The sequence below is a fragment of the Trichechus manatus genome, unplaced genomic scaffold (genome assembly GCF_000243295.1).
Source record: "Trichechus manatus latirostris isolate Lorelei unplaced genomic scaffold, TriManLat1.0 scaffold00075, whole genome shotgun sequence".
In the NCBI taxonomy this organism is placed as follows: domain Eukaryota; kingdom Metazoa; phylum Chordata; class Mammalia; order Sirenia; family Trichechidae; genus Trichechus; species Trichechus manatus.
Window position 1 is genome coordinate 11,966,111 of NW_004444011.1, and position 18,458 is coordinate 11,984,568.

At 35.2% G+C, this 18,458-nt stretch overlaps 1 protein-coding gene across 4 annotated transcripts in view; it reads right to left on the reverse strand.

Annotated features, from left to right (window-relative positions):
* Positions 1 to 18,458, reverse strand: part of STAM (signal transducing adaptor molecule) — a 69,581-nt gene that overhangs the window by 26,031 nt on the left and 25,092 nt on the right. For all 4 annotated transcript variants that reach the window (XM_004380558.2, XM_023735073.1, XM_023735075.1 and 1 more), the window contains 5 exons: positions 12,738 to 12,813; positions 12,547 to 12,642; positions 9,071 to 9,217; positions 2,506 to 2,596; positions 428 to 620 (listed from right to left, as the gene is read on the reverse strand). In XM_004380558.2, coding sequence (XP_004380615.1) covers positions 428 to 620; positions 2,506 to 2,596; positions 9,071 to 9,217; positions 12,547 to 12,642; positions 12,738 to 12,813 — 603 coding nt within the window. The remainder of the gene's footprint in view (positions 1 to 427; positions 621 to 2,505; positions 2,597 to 9,070; positions 9,218 to 12,546; positions 12,643 to 12,737; positions 12,814 to 18,458) is intronic.

Consider the following 18,458-nt stretch of genomic DNA (forward strand, 5'->3'; position numbering starts at 1 on the left):
TTGATCCACATGGATATACCGTTTTCCTATGAGAATTGTTCATATGAAAATGAGTAACGTATTTATGTTTCTTACAGATTCCATAAATACATACACATACTCTGTATTTTCTAAAATATTAACTCTTTAACTAATTAAACAACCGATATTAATTCTTAGATGGAATCAAAAACGAATGGATAGAACTAGGTCTCTCAAACAAAAACCTATTTAACAGAAATGAAAAAATGAAACCACAAAATAAGAATCTAGACAATATAACACAGAGCAACCATCATAAAGAAAATATCTGGGTCAATTTTCCTTTTCATGATATCTGGTTACTACATTTAACAGGAAGAATGTGAAATACAAAATCAGAAATAATGTCATAGATTTCCAAATGAATGTTCAATTTTCATATGAATATTAATTTTAGACTTTTTACCTGTCATCAAGAACTGTAATAATTTCTCCAGCTTTAAAAGTAAGTTCATTATCTTCAGCAGCTTCAAAGTCATATATAGCACGGACTTTTCGACCTTCATGTTGATGGTTAGATAAGAGACTGGATGTGCTTGGATACAAACTGGAAAGTGTGGTTGGCTGTTGCCTTTGTTCCTTCAGGGACAACTCAATAGCTGAAAAGCAATGAGTTTTAAAAGACCTAAAATGTTACTATACCCAAGAATCCAAAGAAGTAAAGAAAAGAAATAGGAAGACAACTCAAAGTATTTAGAAGTATTTTTTCAATACTCTAGCTGGAAACTATGACATATCCTAATATAATGCACTGACTAAAAATCATGTTGTCAATTTTATTCATTTATTCATAATTGATAGTTATAAATAAATACATAAACAAAAATACTGCACACCATGACGACTCTTATTTTTACTGAAAGGATACAATTCAAATTATTCTATTCTGGGTAATAAAAAGATGTAAACTCTTAGATACATAAATTTTTTTAATTCAGCTGCTGATATATTTTCTTCCACCTTTTAAACGTATTCATCTAGCTTATGTTCCAAAAAACGATAATCAAAATCACTAGGGAAGTCACTGTTCCAAGCCTCACTGCTGACTTACTAAATCAAATATAGTTCCTAAAAATCTGTATTTTATTGCCCCAAAGGTAATTCTTATGAAACCAGTCTAAGAACTGGAATACGGAAATAACTGTAATAAACACTCACTTAACAAATCACTCAAAATGGATCTCAAATATGTCTGCTCTTTCTGTCTTCACCACCACTCTCTCAAGGCAGGCTATCACCATGTGTCACCTGGACTCTTGCAATATAATCTTAACATACTTCACTATCCTGGTTTCGACCCAACCACAACCCCTTCTTTCTGTTCACCCCTGCTCTAGGTTGATAAAAGACCTAATGTGAAGAAAATAAAACCATTAGAAAAAAATATAGGAAAATATCTCTCAAGACTTTGTAGTAGGGAAAAATATCTTAAACAAGACACAAAAGCAAAATTCCTAACAGAAAAGCAAAAATTTTAACTACACCAAAATTTAAAACTTTTGTTTGATAAAACACACTACAATCAAACTTAAAGTGTAAGTCAAAAACCAGGAGAAAATATTTACAATAGTTGTTAACAGGCAAAAGAGTAATATCCAAAATAAAGACTTTCCACATATGCTTATTAAAAAAAAAAAAAGACTTGGGGGGAAAAAAAAGGCAATTCACCAAAGAGGAAACCAGAATAGTCAATAAACTTAAAAAAGTGTTCCACTTCAGTAGTAATAAAGGAAACAAAAATTAAAATAATCAGACATAATTTCAAACCTGTCATATTCCCAAAAGTTAAACTCTGACAATATCAAGTGTTGTCAGAAGATTTTTTTTAAAAAAAGCTTTCATTCATTGCTGATGGAAGAAGAAATCACACAATCATTTAGCAAAGCTGAAGATGTACCTAACCTATGATCTAACAAATCCACTTTTAGTCACACATAAAGGAGAAATCACATATATGTACACAAGAGAACATATACACGGATATTCACTGTAGCATTATTTGTTACAGTAGGAAATTAGAAACAACCCAAATGTTCATCAGTAGGACAGATAAAGTATATTTATTAATATATTAGAATATTATACAGTAGTTAAACAATAAACTTGATGTATATGTCTCATTATGAATAGATCTCAAACACAAGGTTGAGTAAAAAAAGAAAGTTATAGAATGGCACCTAGAGTATAATATCATTTATGAAAAAAAGAATTTAATGGATACAAAAAGGTACTTTATATTGCTCATGGATATATGTGTGTAGTAAAAATATTACAAAAACCTAGACTGAAAGGATACAGACACATGATAATGGTTGTCTCTGAGGAAGAGAAGAAGAAAATGACACTGAGGAGGGGAACAAAGTAGATCTCAGCTTTGGCTGTAAAGTCCTACTTGTTTCATTTCTAAATGTCTCAGAAAAGAAAAAAACTATTAAATCAGATGGACCTAGCTTATTCCCACCCTTAGCAAGTTAATATACATACCTTTTGCTAAATCTTCTTCTTCCTTTTTGTTAGCCACAGTTTCAGGATCCTTGGCTACCAGAGCTGGGCTTGCTTTTGCTTGTTCTGCAGCCTAACACAAAGAAAGGAACATAATACGTGAGAGCTGTTCCCCAATTTTCCTACCTGTGCCTGATATGGGAACTTTCAAGACCCTTCTCATCAAGCTACCAGACTTCCGAAGATGAAAGAAACTCAAAGTGGAGCAGCCTCCACTTTGAAAGAAGAGGGAGAAGAGAAAGAATTGGGAAGAGACTGAGAGCAATCTGTTACTTAGATAGCCTAGGCTCACTATCCCAGATTTGTACAAAGATGTTAAACTAAAAGCAGCCAGCATGTAACTTGGAGAAGAAAGATGAAATAGAGGAGATTTTTTAATTTGTAAAAAATTATAAAACCAGAAAGGGGTTGGGAGAGGAAAGGAGATGACTACTGTAAAAACAAATAGTTTAAATTTTTTTTAATATCTAGTTAACAGTTATATTTTACTGTTTCTTTCCAGATCAAAAATTAGGATGCTATCTTTAGGAACCCAGATTTATATTATACTTAATAGTATACATGCTCATTAAAATTATCCTAGTTTGTAAACCAAAATACAAGTAGTTTACTTGGACAATATATGAATTTACTAGCCTATCTTAAACATATTTTGTAAATAAGGCAGTATATGAGGAAACAAGGCAAATCAGACTCCAGCTTAGCTTGCCAGCCTCATTTCCAACCATTCTACCAGTTACCAGAAACTGCCAGCAGTTGCTGAGCAGTCTATATCCCTGTATTTCCACAACTCTGACACACATTTGCTTCTACTTATAACGTCCTCCTTCCTTCGGCTCCTTCTGTTCTAGTCACCTTTTTCCCTGAGGAGTTTCAACTCAACAGTCAATAAACAGTTATAGTTATCCCTACGAAAAATTCCTAATTGCCTTACTCAACCATTCCCTCCTCTATGTTCTTCTGACACTTTTAAACAAGCTACTATCATATGAGTGATGTTAGAATGCAGGCTTGAAGTCAGGCAGACATGGGTTCAAATCCCAGATCCAACACTGTCTAGCTGTATGACCCTATGTACATTGACCCTGTTGTGCCTCAAGTACCTCATCTGTAAAGTGAGAATAACGCACCTACACTTCATAGGCTGTTGAGAGGATTAAATTAATATATGTCACTTCCAAAATCAGATGAGATGGGACTCAGTTGGGGTTTAAAACAAAATGCAACACTGTCTCATGGGATTTATAAGTATAGATATAATACATATGACAACTATAGCAAAAAGGATGTTGCAGTGGGGAGTAAATGGACCTATACAGTTGGAGGTTTTGACATTACACATGAAATGATATAATATTAACTCAAAGTAGACTGCAAAAAGCAAAGAATGTATATGCAATCCCCAGAGCAACCAATTAAAAAAATAGAATTTTAAAATATATTCAAATTGCCAAATGCACAGTGCTTAGAACAGTGCCTGGCATATAGTAACAGACAATAAGTTTCAGTTTCTATTATAATCTGGCTACAGGTCCCTCTCCACAACCGGACTGTGTGCTCCTTGAGGGCAGAGGCCACAAGCCTAAACATAACAAGTAATCAATAAACCTTTGCTGAGTGAATGAAGGGCAAAATATTCAACATTATAGTAAAATAAAGTTCTAAATTCTTCACTTAGTATCTGTCATAATGTGAAAAAAATGCTGATAAGAAAAAAACTCCTTGGATTTCACTGAATACAACTTTGTTGTTGTTGTTGTTAGGTGCCATCGAGTTGGTTCTGACTCATAGTGACCCTATGTACAACAGAATGAAACACTGCCCAGTCCTGCACCATTCTCACTATCATTGCTATGCTTGAGCCCCTCATCGCAACCACTGTGTTAATCTATCTCATTGAGGGTCTTTCTCTCCTTCACTGACCCTTTACTTTACCAAGCTTGATGTCCTTCTCCAGGGACTGGTCCTTCCTGATAACATGTCCAAAGTACATAAGACAAAATCTCGCCATTCTCACTTCTCAGGAGCATTCTGGCTGTACTTCTTCCAAGACAGATCTGTTCCTTTTTCTGGCAGTTCATGGTATATTCAATATTCTTCACCAACACCATAATTCAAAGGCATTAATTCTTCGGCCTTCCTTATTCATTGTCCAGCTTTTCAATGCATGTGAGGTGATTCAAGACACCATGGCTTGGGTCAAGGCACATTTAGTCCTCAAAGTGACATCTTTGCTTTTTAACATTTTAAAGAAGTCTTTTGCAACAGACCTGTCCAATGCAATACGTCGTTTGTATTTCCCGACTGCTGCTTCCATGGGTGTTGATTGTGGCTCCAAGTAAAATGAAATTCTTGACAACTTTAAATCTTTCATTTATCATGATGTTCCTTACTGGTCCGGTTGTGAGGATTTTTGTTTTTAGTTGAGGTGCAATCCATACTGAAAGCTGTAGAGTTTGATCTTCAACAGCTAGTGCTTCAAGTCCTCTTCACTTTCAGCAAGCAAGGTTATGTCATCTTCATATCGCAGGTTGTAAATGAGTCTTCCTCCAATCCTGATGCCACATTCTTCTTCATATAGTCCAGCTTCTCAGATTATTTGCTCAGCATACAGAATGAATAACTATGGTGAAAGGATACAACCACAAAGCACAGCTTTTCTGACTTTACACCACACAGTATCACCTTGCTGTGTTTGAACAACTGCCTCTTGGTCTATGTACAGGTTCCTCATGAGCACAACTAAGTGTTCAAAAATTCCCATTCTTCGCAATGGTATTCACAATTTGTTATGATCCACAGAGCTGAATGCTTTTGCATAGTCAATAAAACACAGGCAAACATTTTTCTGCTTTCAGCCAAGATCCATCTGACATCAGCAATGATATCCCTTGCTTCACATCCTCTTCTGAATTCAGCTTGAATTTCTGGCAACTCTCTGTCGATGTACTATTCCAACTGCTTTTGAATTATCTTTAGCAAAATTTTACTTTTATGGAACAAACATCAATTGCTCATATGCAAGCTCAAGTTGAAGCTGAAAAAAATTTTAAAAAGTCCACGAGAGCCAAAGTACGACCCTGAGTATATCCCACCTGAATTTAGAGACCATCTCAAGAATAGATTTGATGCACTGAACACTAATGACTGAAGACCAGATGAGTTGTGGGATGACATGCAGGATATCATACATGAAGAAAGCGGAATGACATGAAGGACATCATACATGAAGAAAGCAAAGGGTCATTAAAAAGACAGAAAAGAAAGAAAAGACCAAAATGGATGTCAGAAGAGACTCTGAAACTTGCTTCTGAACACAGAGTAGCTAAAGCAAAAGGAAGAAATGCGCTGAAGTAAAAGCTGAACAGAATATCTCAAAAGGTGGCTTGAGAAGACAAAGTATTATAATGAAATGTGCAAAGGCCTGGACTTAGAAAGCCAAAAGGGACAAACATGGTCAGGATTTCTCAAGCTGAAAGAACTGAAGAAAAAAATTCAAGCCTCAAGTTGTAATACTGAAGGATTCTATGGGCAAAATATTGAATGACCCAGGAACCATCAAAAGAAGATGGAAAGAATACACGGTGTCACTGTACCAAAAAGAATTGGTCAATGTTCAACCGTTTTAGGAGGCAGAATATGATCAAGAACCAATGGTACTGAAGGAAGAAGTCCAAGCTGCACTGAAGGCATTGGCGAAAAACAAGGCTCCAGGAATTGACGGAACATCAGTTGAGCTGTTTTAACAAATGGATGCAGTGCTGGAGGTGCTCACTCATCTATGCCAAGAAATCTGGAAGACAGCTACCTGACCAACCAACTGGAAGAGATCCATATTTGTGCCTATCCCAAAGAAAGGTGATCCAACAGAATACAAGTTTAATCACTCTCAACTGAGATCCATCACTAGTTCTAATCTTTTTTAGTTAAATAATGTTTTAATCATCATACAGTTCTGAAAACTGAAGGTATACTTGGTCAAAAACAACCTTTTTTATTTTATGTAAAAAGTTTTTTTTCACGATTTAGTGAATTTCATAATATAGATATATTGACCTTCTGTGGTCTGTCAAAGAATCTCAATCAGCCCAGAAGCAAGTACAAAAAAGCAAGCTACATTAAGCCCAGCATTCCTGAACTGCACACCTTTTGAAGTTCCTTTCTATCATCAGGTTTTAAGTGTCAACAGCACTTGTTTTAGTAAGTAGTCAAATTCAGTAGCAGTACTAGCACTAGTTCTACCTCTACCGTCAAAGTTAGTGCCAAGAGAACTGCAGAAGCATAAGTTAGGTGACTGAAGCATGACTTTTCTTAGTGTTTTTACATTATTTCCTTCTATACTTTCATTTAAAAATACTTAGAAAAATATTTCTATTTTAAGTTTTTTTTTTTGTTAAATATGTTCTGATAAAAATCTCATCTGATTAAAATGTAGCAATGACTGAAGTAACTGAATGGCTTTAAAATCTAGGATTTCTGCAGTTGAACCCAGATGATTTATTTTTTCACAAAAACACTGAGCTCTTCACACATCTTTTTCAGTGATAAGTTTGTCAGGAAAAAGAAAAATTCTACTTCATCATATTTTACTTTACCTACATTTTATATACTTCTTGTAGCTGAAAAATAGCAACTATAATAAAATTAGCTTTTACATATTTTATAACATCTAGCTCAAGAGAAGAAAAGTAATTTAATCTTTACTATCACTCTCCTATGTCTTGAATCTTTTGAACAAGAAATTAATCCAATTTCTATACCAATTAATAAGTAAATGCTCTTGCCAGTGTTCACTCCACTTCTTGTCCTTGAAGCCTAGTCCGAACAGACACATATCCACTAACCTCTATATCAAACAGAAGGCAGGATCGTGTAGTGGAAAGAACACTGGACTGAGCGTCAGGATGCCTGTGTTCTAGTTCCAGCTCTGTCAACTACTAGCTGTGGCCCTGGGCAAGTCACTTAACCATTCTGGGTCTCAGTTTCCTCATCTGTAAAATGAGGGGATTAGATTAGAGGATCCCTAAAGTTTTTCACATAGCTATCTATCTTAACCAAACAAACCTACATAACAAATAATGAATTATTCATCCTTTTCTTACGAGAGTAATTCCTTTTGTGGACTGAAATGCGATGTTTTTTTGCATTAAAAGCTGTACTCAAGCAAACTTTAATGTGCATACAAAACCACCTGGGAATCTTCTGGAGATGACGAACCCAAAGGTCTGGAGCACCACCTGAGATGCTGCCTTTCTAACAAGTGTCCAGCTGATGCCAAAGATGCTGGTGAGTCAACCACACTCTGAGTAACAAAATTCTAGAATAGGTTCTTCAGGTATAGAAGCTACACGTTTACACTCTTTGCATGTCTGGAGTAAGTCTACTCTTTGATAAATATACATTGCTTCTGTTGTCAGGAACTTAAGATATCTTGGATTATTCTGCACAAAATTATTCCTCAGTTATACAGATTTTAGAAATTATTCTTAGTAAAAGTCAACTATTAATTATGAATGAATACTTCTCAAAGATAAAATTTATCATTCTATTCATAAACCAAATTTTCTCAAGTGAGAAGAAAAATATCCTTTGTTTCCTTCCTTCCCCCACATGTATTTCCAGGTCTTTCCATCTCTAAAGCACTCACATAAACAAGAAATGCCTTGGGAAGAAAGTCTACATATGAAGCGGTCAAAACCCCGAATTTGAGCCCCTCCACAGATGAGAATTTTGTTTATGGTTTCACACCACTCACTATATTCTGCTCCTATCCACTGTATGAGGAAAGAAGGTAAATTACCACACATTGTAGTCTTCCTGGAGTCACTGAGCATTCTAAGGGATGGTTACCCTGAACAGAAAAGAAATAAAAAACATATTCTTTCCTTTTTTTCTATATTACATAAATTGGAGATTGATTCCACTAGGTAAATAACCTTTTCATGGAGTATTAATATACTGAAGGAAAGGTAAGCCTTTCAGTCAATCACAGCTGTTGAGGGAAACAACCAGTCAGGTGTTATTAAACAAAAAGGTATTTCATGTGTTCCTCTTCCCCTTGACCCTTATATCTCCTTCTCATTCTTAACACAGGTATTCATAAACTTCCTAGCCAAGAGACTCTCTACACTTATCCTTAAATTTTAAAAGTCTCCTAATTTTTGAGCTGCAATTCTCTGTATATGAAATTATAGCATTAAGAGCATTTCATAAGACTGTCAGTGTTACTGGATATAATAAAGCAATTATTGCCTATATTATTAAAACCAGACACAAAATTTTAAAACTGTAATAAGATTAACCTAAAACAAACGTTAAACCAATTCATTTATAAAGAGGGAGAAACAGCAGGAAAGTGGAAGTTGAAACACATTAATACTACACTATTATATTTTCCTGGTCCCTTCAAATACAAGATGATTATTAACAAAAATTCCTCTGAAGTAGTGAAAATCTCCTGGGTTTGGAGGAAAAAAAGGAAAAATTCAAATAAACATGACGATTTTAGAGAAACAAACAGTAACACACACATAATTTTACAAAATACCTGAGAGCCAACAGCTGGAAATGTAACTCCTTGTTCCTTAAGATTCTTAATCATTGCTGATATTAAACTAAGTTGTGGATCATTCTTAAATTCATCTGTCCATTCAACCATAAGAGCTTTTAATTTTTCACATACTTTAGGATGACCCTAAGGAATAGAAAAAAAGTTAATGAAAAAGTATCAATTTCCAATCTAATGACTTAATACAGGTACTTTAAATATAAAAATGATATAGTGTTACATATCTTTTTAAATCACAAATTACCCCTATTAATAGACTAAACACATGAAAATAAGCAAATATAGTTGGTTACAACAAATGAACTAAAATTATTTTGACACTGTGATAAAATAATAGCAGACACCACCATACATGCCTCACTTCATAATTAAAACAGATTAAATAATTTTTTTTGAAGAACATAAAGACTTGACTTTTCAGAGTATTATATATACTTAAGCAAGCTTTGAACATCAGGAAGACAAAGAAAAATAGTTTGTTTTATTCTTTTCAGACCAATTAAAAAATTAATTGGAATTAGAGAATAAATGGTACAGTTCCTTTATATCTAATTCCTAACTTTTAATGTACATTAATGGTTGTTTTCCCCAAGTTGCTTCATTATCTAGGCCTGATGTGTTTGAGATTCACTGTACATTAACCATCCTGGGAACTGCATTTCTTCAAAATAACTTTTCCTCCTTCACGTGTTAAAGCCAACATTTTCATTGTAAAATACATACAAAATAAAGAGAATTTCTTTCTATATATAGTTTCTTGTTTTTAAAAATAGTTGTGCATACCACTATACAATCACGTTTGTGTACATCTTCACTTAAGTTATAGGAAAAATGATATTATCTTCATAAATACTTGAACATTTTGCTGGACATTCAGGAAGTTAAAAGAATCTTTTTAATTAGCAGAAACAATGTATAAGTGTAACTGAGTATTCAGTTATTCAAGGAAACTAGGAAAGAATTATTATATAATCATAACATTTGAAAAGAAGTACAGAATTTTAAATTCCTATCACACTTCTCAACTGCTTTTTTCTACTCAACCTTGAAAATATTTATTTTCCCTGATAAACAGGAGGCATTTTCCCTTTTAAATTTTTTTCTTAGTATATAATACAAAAGGAAGTCAGAAACAATTACCTTTAGAATGCACACATTTTTTACTAGGAAAGCTCACACACTATTTACTACCTTAAATTTTAAAACTTTAATTACTTTTCAAAATGCAATTAACTAGAGAGTGTTATGTTATTGTTAGGTGCCATCAAGTCGGTTCCAATTCATAGCAACTCTATGTACAACAGAATGAACTACTGCCTGGTCCTATGCTATCCGCACAATCGTTGCTTTCTTGAGCTCACTGCTGCATCCACTGTGTCAATCCATCTTGTTGAGGAACTTCCTCTTTTTCGATGACTCTCTAGTTTATCAAGCATGATGTCTTTCTCCAGGGACTAGTCCCTCCTGATAACATGCCCAAAGTATGTGATACGAAGTCTGGCAGTCCTTGCTTCTAATGAGCCATCTGGCTGTACGTCTTCCAAGACAGATTTGTTCCTTTTTCTGGCAGTTCATGGTATACTGAATACTCTTCACTAACACCATAAATTCAAAGGTATCAATTCTGCGGTCTTCCTTATTCATTGTCCAGCTTTTGAATGCATGTGAGGTGATTCAAGACACCATGGCTTGGATCAGGCACACCTTAGTCCTCAAAATGACATCTTTGCTTTTTAACACTCTAAAGAGGTCTTTTGCAGCAAACCTGCCCAATGCAATACATCATTTGATTTCTTGACTGCTGCTTCCATGGGCATTGATTGTGACAAGTAATATGAAATCCTTGACAACTTCCATCTTTTCTCTCGTTTATCATAATGTTACTCACTGGCCTAGTTGTGAGGATTTTTGTTTTCTTTATGTTGAGGTGTAATCCATACTGAAGGCTGTGGTCTTTGATCTTTATCAGTGTTTCAAGTCCTTTCCACTTTCAATAAGCAAGGTTGTGTCATCTGCATATCACAGGTTATTAATGAGTCTTCCTCCAATCCTGATGCCACATTTTTCTTTATACAGTCCAGTTTCTTGGATTATTTGCTCAGCATACAAAATGATTAAGTATGGTGAACGGATACAACCCTGACTCACACCTTTCCTGACTTTAAACAACGCAGCATCCCCTTGTTCTGTTTCAACAACTGCCTTTTGGTCTATGTACAGGATCCTCACGAGTACACTTAAGTGTTCTGGAATTCCCATTCTTCTCAATGTTATCCATAATTTGTTATGATCCACACAGTCAAATGCCTTTGTATAGTCAATAAAACACAGGTAAACATCTTTCTAGTATTCTCTGCTTTCAGCCATGATTCATCTGACATCAGCAATGATATCCCTCGTTTCGCGTACTCTTCTGAAACCAGCTTGAACTTCTGGCAATTCCCTGTCGACGTACTGCTGCAACTGCTTTTGAATGATCTTCAACAAAATTATACTTGTGTGTGATATTAATGATATTGTTCAATAATTCCAGACTCTTTGGATCACTCTTCTTTGGAATGGGTACAAATATGGTATAAATACTATACTAGAAAGTATAGTATTAAATTTCTATGATGGCCAAGGCAGTGGCCATGCTCACGTCAAGATAAAAACTAATAGTGTCATACGTTATTTCTAAAGGATTCTACATTAGGAAAATACCTCTATGACCACAAACATGCTTATAAAAACTGTGCCTAAAATATACTGGTATTATTTAAGCAGATACAGAAATACATGTTTTCTTTTTTTAGTGAAAAAAGAGATTAAATATACTCTAATAAACTTGAAAATAAGCAATTCTCAAAGTTATGTGACTTTCTATTCTCTTCAGCAAAACGGGGAGAAGCCCTGGTGGTGCAGTGGTTAAAACACCAAAAGGCTGGCAGTTCTAACCCACCAGCTGCTTCACAGGAGAAAGATGTGGCAGTCTGCTTCCCTAAAGATTACAGCCTTGGAAACCCTATGGGGCAGTTCTGCTCTGTCCTATAGGGTCACTATGTGTTGGAATAGACTTGATTGACGGCATTGGTTTTGGGTCAGCAAAATAGAACACTTACTTACATACTGAATAGCCAGGGCCTAGAAAGGGTAAAAAAAAGTACAGACTAATCCTTCATGAAGGGGCCCTAGCGGCATAATGGTTAAGTGCTCGGCTGCTAACCAAAAGGTTAGCAGTCCAAACCCACCAGCCTCTCTGCAGGAGATAAACGTTGGCGATCTGTTCCCATAAAGATTTCAGCCGAGAAAACCCTACGGAGCAGTTCTACTCTATTCTACCGGGTCATTATGAGTCAGAACTGACTGGATGACATGTAACAACAGTCTTTCACAACTTAAAATGTAGAGAATACAACAAAATATATGAAGATAGAAGACTGCCTTAACTCATTTCTGGAAATAATGTTCCTTACCTTATTTAATACGTTGCTTACTTCACTAGCAAAATCTCTTGAACACACTTCTAAATGAAAAATTTTGCCACAGTTTGATACACATGCTCCCAGAAGCTAAAAGAATAAAATAAAAAGTTAAGAGTTAATGAAAAATAAAGCTCAATTTTGGCAGATAATTCTATGGTAGAACTTAAAATGAAACCACTTACTGTCAAAGCTTGCATAGCAACATGAGGATCTTTATGGTTCACCCTCCTCATAATAGACCGAAGACAGTCTTTAGGTCTAAAAATTGAGAATTGTTAACAATCAGTATTACATCTAGCTCTTTTTTTGTTTGTTTGTTTTTTGTTTCCTTACCTGTAATAGGCAACAGACTACAATATAAAAGGGAGAATTATGCTACAGCAGAGAGTTAAATTTTTATCAGTGACACATTTTAAAAACTGTATACAAACTAGTTACTTTAAAATTTTCAACAACAATTAACAGGCTTACTTAGCATTCAGAGATAAGCATTTCAGGCTAATGATGGGTGGAAAATAAAGTTTTGAAAATAAAACGGTCAGCAAGACTTCCACTTCTAGACATGACAGAATCAATGGAACTACACTTATACTTCTGTTGTAAATAATCAGAAAACTGGAAATAAACATTTAAAATACGTATTGAGGTAACTGTTTTAGAAATTTGGGCCACAGGCAGTGCAGAATGATTACCCCTAGGAAAGAAAACAAATGATGACCTGTGCCCTAACTTTCTGCCTAGAGGCAGTTTCTGGATCTCAGTGTAAGAAACATGGTCCCAAGAAGAGCAGTGAGTTGAGTAGACAGAAATCAAAATTTAAGACGGCTAAGGGAGCTGGAATTTGCAGGGCAAAGTAGAGAGACCTACACAAAGAAAGAGTTTGAGATAACTGCACAGGGGTGACCTTGAGTCTGTTGCTGAATAAGCTACCCATACATAGGTTAAAAACTTCATGAGACTGGAGTGACTGAGAACTATAAGCAGAAAAGTTCCTAGGGCTCACACTGTTGTCAGAGCTCAGAGCAAAGTGGAAAGTCCCTGTTGAATACATGGAGAATTCAATGGATATACCAGAGAGGTTAGGCCTCAGTAATGGGGCTAAACTATTCCTAGCCTACAGTCTACTCAAATCCACCCTGTAACAGCTTAAAAACAAAAGGATAAGGTTCATCCCCATATGTAACTTAACACTTGTCAGAATAAAGGTCAACAGCCTTTAAAAGAAATAGAGCAAAACCTGATACTGAAGAATGTAAAATCATATCTATAATATCAAGTATTCAATCAAATTTACTAGACATGAGAAGAAACAGGAAAATATGTAACATGTAACTAGGCGAAAATTCAATCAACTGAAAATGAAGAAATGACCAAAAAAACCAAACCCAAACTCACTGCCGTCGAGTCGATTCTGACTTGTAGCGATGCTACAGGACAGAGTAGAACTGCCCCATAGTTACTAAGGAGCGCCTGGTGGATTCGAACTATCGACCTTTTGGTTAGCAGCCGTGGCACTTAACCACTACGCCACCAGGGTTTCCAAAGAAATGACAGATGATGAAATTAGCAGTTGAGGATTTTATATAAGTTATTAAAAATATGCTCAACATCAGCATAACGGGAAAAGAAACGTTATATAAAACATAACTAAACAGAATTTCTAGAGATGAAAAATATATCTAAAATGAGTAATCACTGGATGGTACTAATATCAGATAAGACAAGATCAGTAAACCTATAAGCATGCTGATAAAACCCAAATTGAAGTACAGAGAGAAAAGAAGACCAAAAAAAAAAAACACAGAGCAACCACTAAAAATATTTTTAAATGATATAAATAAGCCAATAGTGGAGATAATAGAATCATAACAAATATGAAGCAGATCCATAAAAAGACAAAGATAAATAAAGAAACAAACCAAAAACCAGAGAAATCAAAAAGAGATCAGCTAGCAGGATGGCAGATTTTAATACAACCATGTCAATAATTACATTAAATGTAAACCATTTAAACACTCCAATTAAAAACTTGAGATTGCTAAACTGGATAAAATGCAAGACCCAACTGCATGCTATCTAAAAGAAACCTATCTTAAATACAAAAATATATTTAGGTTAAAAGTAAAAGAATGGAAAAAAGATATACCATGGAAAAACTGACTATAAGAAAGCTTGAGCAGTTATACTAATATCAGACAAAATACACTTCAGAACTAGTAATATTAGCAAGGATAAAGAAAAACATTACATAATAATAAATGGAGTCCATTTTCCAAGAAGACATAACAACCCTAAATGTGTATAAATCTAACAACGGGGCTTCAAAACACATGAAGCAAAAACAAATGCAACTGAAGCAAAATACACTAATCCATAATAATTGTTGGAGACTTCACATCTTTCTCAGAAATTGATCAAAATAAGTAGACAGAAAATTAGTAAGAATATAAAAAACCTGAAAAACACTATGAACCTTGACTTAATTGACATTTATAGAATACTCCACCTTACAACAGCAAAAAAAAAAAAAAGTGGTTTTTCCAAGTGCACATGGAATATTCACCAAGATAAACTCTAATTTGAGCCATTAAAAAAAATTTTAATGATTTTCTAATGGACATTATACATGGTAAGTTGTTGAACCATGATAGAATTGAACTATAAATGAGTTAACAGAAAGACAGCTGAAAAAGCCCCAAATTCTAAATAACCCCATTTCTTCTTAATGTATTATTATTATTATTATTTTAATGTATTATTGGATATGATTTGCTAGAATCTTGTTGAAGATTTTTACATCTATGTACATAACTGGTCTTTAGTTTTCTTGTAACATCTTTGGTTTTGGTACATGTATGTATAGCTGGAGTCATAAAATGAGTTCCAACAACAAGAAAAAAAAACTCTGGGTCCAGATGACTTCACTGGTAAATTCTACTAAACAATTAACATGATGTTAAATACCGGGTTTTTTGTAGAAGCCCTTTATCAAGTTGAGAAAATTTCCTTTTATTCATAGTTTCATGGAAGTTATTATTACACTGATTAATTTTTGAAAGTTGAATCAGCCTGCATTCCTGGGACAAACTTCACTTGATTTTTCTCAAAGAACCAAATTCGTGTTTCACTGATTTTCCCTATTGTTTTTCTTTTCTCAATTTCATAGATTTCTGTTATCATTTCCTTCCTTTTCCTTGCTTTGCGTTTGTTATTCTTGTTTCTTAAGGTGGAAACTTCAATCATTGATTTAAGACTTTTCTTTCTACTATAAGCATTTAATGCTATAAATTTATCTCCAAACACTGCTATATTACTGCATCACACAAGTTTTCATATGTTGCATTTTCATTTTCACTCCATTCAAAACACTTTCTAATCACTCCTGTGATTTCCTCATTGAACCATGGGTTATAAGCCAAAATCAGAAATAAAATGTGATCATAAAAAATTATTCAATCCAAACAAAAGCAAGAGAAAAGGAAACAAAGAAGAGATGAGACACTGGAAACTACCAGCAAAATGGTAGCTTTAAATCCAATCATAACAATAATTACACTAAATATAAATGGTCTAAACACTCCACTTAAAAGGCAGAGACTGTCAGATTGGATTTAAAAAAAAAAAAAAGCAGGACTCAATTATGATGGATATCTATGAAGAAAAACTTTAGTTAATTTAAAAATAAAGACATCCATGGGTTAAAAGTAACAAGAGGAAAACATATGCACCACATAAACATCTATAAAAAGAAAGTGAGAATGGCCTTCAGTAATATTCAGAACAAGGAATACTAACAAAGATAAAGAGGGATATTACCCAATGATGAACAAGTCAATTCTCCAAGAAGGCATAACTGTAACAACGGCTTGGGGGTACTGTCTGACCTCCTCTAACTTCACAAGGGGGAAGGAGAACCAAGACGAACAGCTCAAAGCTGATTCCTATGGGGCAGGGGTCTGACATGCCTCGTCGTCTCTCCACCATCTTTACCTTCTGACACCAACCATCCCTCACACAGCACTCTCTACTTCTCTGCTGGGTTCAGTAATTCATTGCAATGGCCACACAGAACTCGAAGACCATACTCATGGTTATGGGGTTTATTATAAGGGAAATAACAGTTACAATTCAGGCTCAGGAACACTCAGGATACAGTTCTTCCATCAGGATGGCCTCTCCCCAGCTGTGCTCACAGGTATGCCTCTCTCTGGCCCTCAGCCTCTGCCCAAAGGCACTCAGTTTTCTCTCTCCATGGGCCGGGAAGTCCACCACGCCGTCTCCTGCTGCCAGGTCTCTGCTGTCGGGTCTCTCCTGCCACTGCTTCTCACCATCTTCAAGGTTACAGCCAGCTCTCTCTCTCCTGGTTCCCTGCTTCCAGGAGCTTCTCAGCACAGGGATCCCAGATCCAAAGGACGCACTCTCCATTCCTGGCTGCTCTTCCTCGGTGGTGGTAGGATCCTCTTCTCTGCTCGGAAACTGGCTCTCTTCTAAGGCAAAACTGACCAATCCCCTCAGTGGGCCACAATTATCTTATCTGCACAGCCCCGCTCAATCACCTGGATGGGAGTTACAAGACCATGGCAAGAAAGGGCATACTAAGTAATTTACCACACTGCAATAACAATTCTAAATGTGTATGCACCTAACAAAATAACTTCAAAATATATAAAGGAAAACACCAAACTGAAAGGAAAAACACTCTATTGAAAACTTCAACACACACTTCTCAATATCTGGTGTAAGTTATAGTTGTTGCATAAACTTTACTTGGTTTGTCCTACTTTTATATAAACCACAGTATCATGTTTAAAACCATAAATTTCAAAAAATGCCATTATTTTTACTTTTGTTTTTAAAATTTTCATAAAGTAAAAACTTTACTATCAGGTCATCTGTATAAAACAAAATCACAAAAGGTGCAATGGACTCTGCTCCAACTCAGAGAGAGCTACCTTATGTATAACAGAATAAAACATTGCCCAGTCATATGCCGGCTTCACAATCATTGCTATGTTTGAGCCCATTGTTGCAACCACTGTATCAACTCATCTCACTGAAGGTCTCCCTCTTTTTCGTTGACCCTCTAGTTTACCAACCATGATGTCCTTTTACAGCAATTAATCTTTCCTGATGACATGTCTAAAGTAAGAAAGCCAAAGTCTTGTCATCCTTGCTTCTAAGGAGCATTCTGGTTGCATTTCTTCGAAGTTTGATTTGTTCACTCTTCTGGCAGTCCATGGTATATTCAATACTCTTTGCCAACACCACAGTTTGAATGTATCAATTATTCTTCTGGCATCCTTTTTCACTGTCCATCTTTCACATGCATAAGAGGCAACTTAAAAGACCATGCCTTGGATCAGGCTTAGTCATCAAAGTAACATCTTTGCTTTTTAAAATTTTAAAGAGGTTCTTCTTTGCAGCAGATTTGCCCAATGCAATATGTCATTTGATTTCTTGACTGCTGCTTCCATGGATGTAGACTGTTGATCCAAGTAGAATGAAATCATTGATAACTTCAATTTCTTTTTCGTTCATCATGATGCTGTTTATTGGTCCAGTTGTGAGGATTTTTGCTTGCTTCAAGGTGAAGTGTAATCACACTGAAGGCTGTAGTTTTTAATCTTCATCAGTAAGTGCTTCAAGTCTTTATTTTTGGCAAGCAAGGTTGTGTCATCCACATATTACAGGTTGTTAATGTTCCTCCAATCCTGATACATTCTTTTTCATATATTGCAGCTTCTCAGATTATGTGTTCAGCATACAGACTGAATAAATAAAGTGAAAAGAAACAACCCTGCCACATACTTTTCCAATCCTGAACCATGCAGTATCTCCATGTTCTGTTTGAATGACTGCCTCTTGATCCATGTACAGGCTCTGCACGAGCACAATTAAGTGTT